Source organism: Lathyrus oleraceus, chromosome 6, assembly GCF_024323335.1.
Source record: "Lathyrus oleraceus cultivar Zhongwan6 chromosome 6, CAAS_Psat_ZW6_1.0, whole genome shotgun sequence".
Taxonomy (NCBI): domain Eukaryota; kingdom Viridiplantae; phylum Streptophyta; class Magnoliopsida; order Fabales; family Fabaceae; genus Lathyrus; species Lathyrus oleraceus.
In genome coordinates this window covers 4344501-4353722 of record NC_066584.1, presented here as the reverse complement: position 1 = coordinate 4353722, position 9222 = coordinate 4344501, and the positions used below count along the sequence as shown (strand labels likewise).

The 9222-nt window shown below is 33.2% G+C and overlaps 1 protein-coding gene across 1 annotated transcript; it reads left to right on the top strand.

The window, feature by feature from the left end:
* Window positions 1-1056: 1056 nt before the first annotated feature.
* Window positions 1057-8579, top strand: LOC127091767 (uncharacterized). The gene is made up of 5 exons (XM_051030468.1): window positions 1057-1242; window positions 5021-5597; window positions 5674-5765; window positions 6174-6638; window positions 8496-8579. The coding sequence occupies exons 1-5, from the start codon at window positions 1057-1059 to the stop codon at window positions 8577-8579; spliced, it is 1404 nt and encodes a 467-aa protein (XP_050886425.1).
* The last annotated feature ends 643 nt before the right edge of the window (window positions 8580-9222 follow it).

Below are 9222 nucleotides of genomic sequence, written 5' to 3'. Positions count from 1 at the left end.
GGTTGCACAAGTACACTGTGCTCTCTGACATCTATATGTGCACATGAGAATCTTTCAAAAGATGCACCAACACACAAAACCTGCGTCTAGGTTGATTCTTCCCTCCATGCTACTCCAACTGTTCATGCTTGTTAACCTCTGAATTATGGTCTCCTCATGAACACATTTTGCTTTTCACCAAACACACTCACTATCCTTGTTGGTTTCTAATTTGTGATTGTGATTGTGATTGGTTGACTATTAAGTATTACCACTGTTTTTTTGAATTGTACCACCTTGGTCAAATATGAAAAGAAGAGAACTTTATCTATATATGTAGAAGGGGGAGACAAGTGAGGAATATTTGCATGCAAGCACATCAGACAAAGAAAATATGATTAATTAAAATATATATATATATATATATATATATATATATATATATATATATATATATATATATATATATATATATATTATAAATCAATTTCTTTCCCATAAATATGGGCGGTATTTGCATAAGGATACTCTTAATTCCATTGATGAACCCACTAAGAATATGAGCGTTTTACTAGAATTTTGGTTTAACTTCACCTTTCTTTGACATTGCATTAGTCTACTATGTTAAATGTGAAGGTTATGAGTTTTGTATGGATTTAAAATATGAAAATATACTTTAATTTGTTTGTGTTGTACTCTTGAACACTAAATGCTAGAAAAACTAGTGAAAATTTTGGATAGAAATGCACCTATATCCATATTTTTATAAACAATCAATAAGGTGTTGTTATTTTAAATTAAAATATAAAATTTATTTATTTTTATTTGGAATTATTGGATGATGGTGATAATGAAGAAGAGAGAAAAAATTATTTTTGTTTTTTAATTAAAAAAAATTGATTGATTATTTGTTAACACTATTATGTATTATGTTAGTTTTTATCTAAGATTTTTCGAAAAACTACAAGGTTAGGCTAACAACTCTAAGGATTTTCTCCATACATCCAAATTGAATTCTTATTTGGCTCATGCACTAAAACAATTTATACTCAAGTCGAACAACAAAAATTGTCTTACATGTCGGTTATTGGTAATCATATGATTGAACTTGTGAAGCAAATGAATTTAGTTGTCTGTATTTCTTTCAAGAATAAAAACGATGCAGCTGGTGGAACGGAACATGTTGAAAATATTGAGAATAATGTTTTTGTTCAATATTCTTTATGTCACGATGAGTCTTTACATTGTTATTCGCCTTATATGGTCTAAAAAACTATTGTTTCCTATTTCGATTGAATATTTTCTTGTTAGAAAAATTACACTTCACTCGAGAAAGACTCATCCCATGAAAATAGATATGGGTTTAATGGGTCAATAATGAAGCCTTAGGGTATGGCGGGTTAGTGGTGTCTTTCGAAAGAAATGAGGTTAGGAAAGTGGTCAAAATCATGTTTTTAGTAATAGACTGTAAGTCCATATATAGTTGCGTCATTGGTAGACCTATGTTGGCCACCGTGGGGAATGTCAAGCAAAGAAAGAAATCGAAGGCAGACTCATCTTCAAGTGCGAAAATAAAATAAAGTGTTCAGACATAATTATGAAAACGGTCAGATTGTGTATAGAATCTAATCACTATAATTACACGAAGAATTAACAAAACTGCTATAACCAATCACTTGCGATATAGCTCACTAATCACTACTTAAAAACTTTCTATCCTTAGTCCATTAGCGTAACTACGATTAGACGATGCAATAGAACGTTAATTCACTAGTCACTACTCGGGGTTTCCTATCCCTAGCTAATCATCGTAAGTATGGCAATTTCCCTAGGACCAACACATAGACTAATGTCAGTATTCCCTATGTGCCCAAAATCATATTAAAAGAGTATCTCACATAAAAAAATATTACAAACAAGAAACAATTGAATAGAATTATAGATCAAAGAGTCCATGTAAAGTCAAATCAACATATTGCTCACCAATACTAAAACAGGTTCATCAAAATACAACCTAACCTTGAGGAGTTTAGTTACTCATAATTCAAAATAAAATATCAAAAACAATTAAGTAGAATTGCATATGAGATTCCTTGAAGGATTGACCTCCAATGACTTCAAATGCTTTTAGAATCACCTATGATGTTGTAAAAACGTACTTCTGGTGCTAATTTTCGTAACCCTTAAAAAATGTCGAAAATCCCCTTAAATAGCCTTCAGAATGGACCAGAACGCGTCAGAAAAGTCCCGAAAGAAGAGTCGCATGTGATGCATCCATTATGTCCCTATCGCACGCGATGCTGCACGTGATTATTCTATTGGCTGCATGTTTTTGCTCCCTTTTTCACCTGATTTTTCACTAAGTCATTTTTCTTCACAATTAGCTATTTTCCCCATTCTTTGATCTTTCTTCTTCATTTTTACTCCTCTTTAACTTGTTTTTCTGTTTCTTCAACCGAAATCACGCAAGGACAGACTTTCATCAATAGGAAAATAAATGACATGTCATATCCAGGCCATAACACGAGGATGTAGTCTCACACACCATCCGACCACTTATAATGGTCCTATCTAATATCCCTACCTCAAAAGAAAAGAGAGAGTAAGTAACAAAAATGGAACTTTGTAAATCTATACATTAAGATTACATCAGGATCAAATGATACCTCATCCTCTATGGCATAAAGGAGAGATAAATAATCAATAAATCATGGTGAAGCTCGTCCAACTAAAGAATTAGTGTAACCCTTTATCTTTTAAAACAAAGTGGGATCTCCCTCCCTTAATATTTATGGTCAAAGCACAACCTCGTCACATGCCTTGCAAAGTGATTATTCGACCAACAATTAAAGAAATGTGGTCGGCAAGATCTTCCAACAACACATATCAATTTATAAGTAGATCATGAAAATAGATATAGAACCACGAACACAACAAAGTCCTCAACGAGAAAAGCTAAAGGTTTGAGATAGGAAAATATGGCACGAATGTCACTAAACCATGTTTACTACCACAAAAATCGCACATAAGTTGGGATATGACACAATATATGGTGGCTCGGGACCTTATCTACAGGAGATCACATAGACATTCGAGTATTTCATATTACAAACCATATCGTTAAACCTAACAAAACATTATTCACAAGCCTAACAAACCCAATCCTCGAAGAAGCATTACAAAAGAAAAATCATGTATACATTTGAAAAGTGTGAAGGGAATGCGAGAAATCAAAGAAACTTCAAGGAGTAGAGAAAGACTCTCATGATAAAAACATCACCACAGACAAATAGGACAAGAAGACAAAGCAGCTTGGAGAGCAAAGAACGTTAAACTCCAAGAAAGCTAAGAAAACAAATAGTTAAAAAATTAACAATTTAAGCGATACTTATAGAAGATTCCTAAACACAAAACAATAATTGATAATAAACATTTGGAATTAGTAATTCTAGATAGGTATGATTTCGTACATCACAACGATTTGGCATACCACATAAAAAAACAGGACACCTCTAAGTTGAGAGTCGTAGGAACACAATCAGAGTACGTCACGTTATACGACCAAAATTGGATAAGGGAATAATCCAAATTGACCTTCAATTCCTACTAAGACTCTGCTTACCATAATTTTCCACTAAGGAAAGCTTGTCCCATGCCAAGAAACTACTCGAAAATACACACTCGAAAATATAAAATAGTATTCAAAACCAAGGAACGACAAAAACATTATATGAAGGCCAAGGCCACTGTCCATAAAACATAATGTAATAATGGACCAAATATATTTTGTAAGAGTCATAATGATCCAAGCCACGATGTCATAGACAAGGACAATATAAAATCGCAAGCCATATCCCAGCTACGCTAGACTAAACTTGGGGTCAATTGTTCCTACCTGGTCCTTACCCAATGTCTTTACCCAATGGCAAAAGAGGCCTAAAGACACAAAGTCCAGTAAAAAATGAGGGTAAACTTCATACCAATGATGTCAAGAGATAAATATTATACATGCATTTTTATACTAGAAAGAATGTTCTAGGACCTTGGGAACAAGCGTAGACATGTCCTAGAAAAGCAACTGATCAAAACATATGATTAAAGAATGAGTGTCTGATGCACTACAACAAATAACACTTTTTATAACGAAGCTTTCACCACGAATAATATAAAACTGAGGGTGTATGTAATAGGAGAACCTTGTTTTATTTTTAAAAAAATCAATCGGTTACCTCGGTTTTATGAAAAATCGACATAAATATACGCTTAGGGTTTGAGATTCAATTCCTAACTCCTGCAGTTTTATGTTTTATATGGAACCAAAAATGCACCTCTAATTTTTATAGATTTTACGTCGGATATGTTACCTCGGTTTTCATTAAAACCGAGATAAATACTTTGTAATTTTTTATTCTTTTTGGAATCAAAAAGGCGCCTTTATTTTTTATAGATTTTACGTCGGATATGTTACCTCGGTTTTCAGTATAACCGCGATAAATACTCTTTATATTTTTTATTCACTCAGTGTCTACCTCATTCACTTTTCGAGCCCTATCGAAAGAAAACTTCTTCTTCAATAAAAAAACACTTATTCTCCAAGGAGCCCTAGCGAACCAAAAAACTCTCTCACCATTATTCTCTTGTATGTTATTATTATTGTTGTTGTTCTTGTTGTTGCTTTGGTCCATTACTGTTGTTCTTGTTATTCTCCATTATTTTTTTTTCTTATTATTCTCCATTATTGTTTTTTTGTTATTCTCTTTATATCTTTTATTCCCTCAGTTTCTACCTCATTCACTTCTCGAGCCCTAGCAAAAGAACGCTTTTTTTGCAGCCAATGAAAGAACACTTATTCTCCAAGGAGCCCTAGAAAACGAGAAAACTCTCTCACCATTATTCTCTAGTATGTTATTATTGTTGGTGTTGTTGCTTTGGTTTATTACTGTTGTTCTTGTTATTCTCCATTATTGTTGTTGTTATTGTTGTTGTTGTTGATGATAAGCTTTATTTTGTTGGTTGTGTACTTTTTTATTTTTATTCTCAGAAGCTTTATGTGATTATGGATCGTAGTTGGATGAAAGTCAATAGATTAAGTAAAGAGCATGACAATGGAGTGAAACAATTTCTTGATTTCGCGGAAAAAAACCTTCCTGACAATAATGGGATTTTTTTGTGTCCTTGTAAAAACTGCTTTAATACGAAAAAATATCATAGGGATGCTATATTCAATCATTGTGGTTGTGATGAAACTATTCAAAATTACACGAAATGGGTATGGCATGGTGAAGCGACAAAAAAGAGACCTATGTCATATACAATTGAAGATGATGAAGTTATGAATGATACTCTAAAAGACATCATTCATGATATTGGAGTTGATGGTTTCAAGAATGCTAATGTGGTAGATACTTTGCGAAGAGACATGGAAGATTTGTTATATCCGAGATATAATTTTTTTACAAGATTGTCAGTTATGTTAAGAATATTTAATCTTAAGGCAAGAGGTGGGTGTACGGATAAAAGTTTCACTGAATTGCTTGAGTTGTTGAAAGAAATTCTTCACGGAGATAACACGCTTTCGAACTGTACTTATGAGGCCAAGAAGATATTGTGTCCAATGGGTTTGGACTATGCCAAAATACATGCATGTCGTAATGATTGCATATATTATATAGGAAAGATTTTGAAAACTTGAAGGAAAACCGAGGTGCGGGGAGTTACACTACAAGAAGAAGGACAATGGTGTTGATAACGATGATGGTGTAACTAGCAAGGGTGTTCCTGACAAGGTGATGTAGTACCTATCGATAATTCCAAGGTTTAAGATATTGTTGGCTAATGTTAGTAACACAAAGAATACTAGATGGCATGTAGATGAAAGAGTGTGTGATGGAAAATTTTTCCATGTAGCTGATTGATTACAATGGAAGAAAATTGATTTCTTGTATCCAAATTTTGCCCTTGAACCGAGGAACCTTAGGCTTGGACTTCCCACCGACGGAATGAACCCTTTTGGTAATTTGAGTACTAACCATATGTCATGTCCTGTTCTTCTCATACTTTACAACCTATTTCCATGGTTGCACATGAAACGTAAGTATATGATGCTATCGATGATGATTTCGGGTCCAAAATAACCAGAGAACGAAATTGATGTTTATTTAACGCCATTGATTGAGGATTTAGGACATTTGTAGGAGGAAGGTGTGGATGTTGATGATGTGTATACATGTGATAACTTTAAGTTGCGTACCATGTTGTTTTTCATAATCAATGACTTTCCTACATACGATCGTTTGTCTGGATACAACGTCAAGGGACATGAAATATGTCCTATGTGTGAAGTTTATACATGTCACCACCAATTACAAAACAGAAAAAAGATAGTTTATCTTGGGCATCGAATGTTTCTAAGACCTAATCATCCATATCGTAGATTGTGGGAGGCTTTTAATGGAGAGCAAAAGTTTGATATCACTCCAAATCCCTTAACTGGGAAGGAAGTTTATAGAAAACAACAACACATTAATTTTGTTCTTGGAAGGAAAAAAAAGTTCGTGAATAAAAGTATTTGGAAAAAGAGGTCAATATTCTTTGATCTTCCATACTGCTCTAGTCTTGATGTAAGACATTATCTTGATGTGATACATGTGGAGAAAAATGTATGTGATAATCTGAACACTTCTCAATATTAAAGGCGAGATAAAAGATACTAAGAAATCTCGCGAAGATATGGTTGTGATGGATATACGGCAAGAGTTAGCCCTAAAATAAGTAGGAAATAAAACATATTCCCCCCTAGCATGTCACACTCTTTCTAAAAAAGAAAAACATGTTTGCGATTGTTTACATGGTATCAAAGATCCCCAATGGTACTGATCAAATGTGAAGAAACATGCGTCAGAGAATGATCACAAATTAGTTGGCTTAAAATCTCATGATTGCCATGTCTTGATGTAACAACTTCTACCAGTGGCTATCTGTGACATTTTACCAAGAAATGTAAGGGTAACTATAACCAAATTGTGCTTGTTCTTCAATGATATATGTAGTGAGTTTATTAATCCTAGAAATTTAGATGACTTGGAACACAAAGTTGTAGTTATCTTGGGCCAATTAGAGATTTTTTTCCCTCCATCATTCTTTGACATTATGGTTCACTTAGTTGTTCATCTAGTAAGGGAGATTAGAATTTGTGGTCCAATTTATTTATGGCGGATATATCCGGTAGAGTGTTACAAGAAGATTGTTAAAGGGTATACAATGAATTATCACCGCCCGGAAGCTTCGATCATAGAAAGGTACATCATAGAAGAAGCTATTGAGTTTTGTACAAACTATTTGTCAGAAGCTTGCCTTATAGGAATTCTTTAGTCTCGTCATGATGGATTCTATGATGGTAGATGTATTCAAGGTTTAAATGTTAAGAAATTTTCCCAAGCAGTAGTTCTTCAAGCACATTTGCATATATTGAATAACCTTACTGAAGTTCAACCTTACTTGACCGCTCACAAAAGTCTTTTAAAGGAAAAATTCTCCCGGGTGAATGAAAAATGGTTGTTGACAGAGCATAACAAAACTTTCATAAATTTGTTCAATGAAAATATTTCTAAAGAGAGTAATGCATTGGATCTTTGCAAACGGTTGTCACGTATCCCTAAGTTTAATGTAATTACTTGGAGTGCATATGACATTTCTAAATATTCATTCTATACAAAATCAAAGGATGATCGTAGCACCATGCAAAATAGTGAGGTAATGATTGAGGTTGAATCCATGTACTTTTTTAGTTCCAAAGATAACAATCTTGTACTAGCATATAGAGCGTAGTCTGGGGTCATTGAGGAGATTTTGGAGATTGACTATGTTTCTTTTAAAGTGTCTTTATTTAATTTCAAGTGGATTGACAGTAACACTGGTGTAGAAATTGATAAATTGTGATTCACACAGGTTGATATTCGTAAGGCAACTTATAAGAACAAACCTTTCATCATGGAAACCCAAGCAAAACAAGTTTTTTATGTCACTGATCATTCTAACACTAGATGGTCAATTTTCTTCAAGGTAAACATCTTCTTGATAGTACTGATGAAAATCAAGATTTTAACTATGAGAAGTCTTGTTTAGCAACACATGTACGTCAAGCATCTGAAGAAAATAATTCAAATGATGTGCATGATATTCGTCGTGATCATAAATAGGGGATATGGGAAAACTAGTAAGTAAATGTTTTATATCCCTTTGAAAATTATAATTAATCATCTTACTCATTTTTAATTATTGTAATATATATTTAAAGTTGTTGTTGATTGACCTAATTAGTTTCAAATGTTGTTCAAATTATAGGTGCTTAAGGACCAGTGACAAATCTTATTGGACAGTCTACAAAACTTTCCATTTTGATTATTTCTTTTGTTTCATAATCCTTTATTTTAGTTTTGATGTAAAGTTATAAATTGTGTTCCCTTTTGGGCTTGCATTTGATTTAATCAATGACTATTTATGGTACAATGTTTCAGATTGAGAAATTGACAAAATTTACAATGTTTCTGTTTCAGGAATCTGAAAAATATGGTTCTATATTCAGGAATATGGTTATGTAAATGGTTTTGTAATACATATGCAAACGACAACACACACAAAAAGTATCCCCTCGATGTTTACGTAAAACCGAGGTAATAACATTGAGATATTACCTCGGTGTTTACATAAAACCAAGGTAACATTGGGCGCACCATTCAGTTATGAAAATAATAAAAATGCTGATGCTATGGGTCAAACCCGCGACCTTTTAATTTCTAACCTTGGTTTTAAAAACACAGAGGTGACAAGTGATTGCTTTTCATGCCTCCCTTTGTTACCTCTCATGTGTAGTCGAGGTTAAATGCATTTCGCGGCTGATGATAGATGTTTTATTTGTAGTAATGATGATATATTGAATTATATCTAAACACTTGTCTTCACTATTAAAGTCTTCACTATTAAAGTCTGCGAGGTTTTTAGTTTTTCATATTTATGAAGAAGACAATGGGTATGCTAATAGGATTGCCTCTTTATGGATTGTTTCTTGTTATTATACTTGGTAAGGTATTATTACCCTTTTTATTATATAGAGTTTAACTGTAATGTGTGTGGTATGTCTACTTTTATGTTTAAATAATTATTTCTATGTATTTTGGCTCTTTCTCCATCTTTATGATGGCGAGTCTGGGGAAGTCGAGAGTACCAACGGACAGCCAATTCTCC

What these genes read in the sequence shown, in the direction of transcription:
- LOC127091767 (XM_051030468.1), top strand. Translation starts at nt 1,057, where the DNA reads ATGTCGGTTATTGGTAATCATATGATTGAACTTGTGAAGCAAATGAAT. An exon ending in ATTGTTATTCGCCTTATATG is followed by an intron (nt 1,243 to 5,020) that starts GTCTAAAAAACT and finishes TTTTATTCTCAG; the next exon opens with AAGCTTTATGTGATTATGGA. An exon ending in TGATACATGTGGAGAAAAAT is followed by an intron (nt 6,639 to 8,495) that starts GTATGTGATAAT and finishes ACAATGTTTCAG; the next exon opens with ATTGAGAAATTGACAAAATT.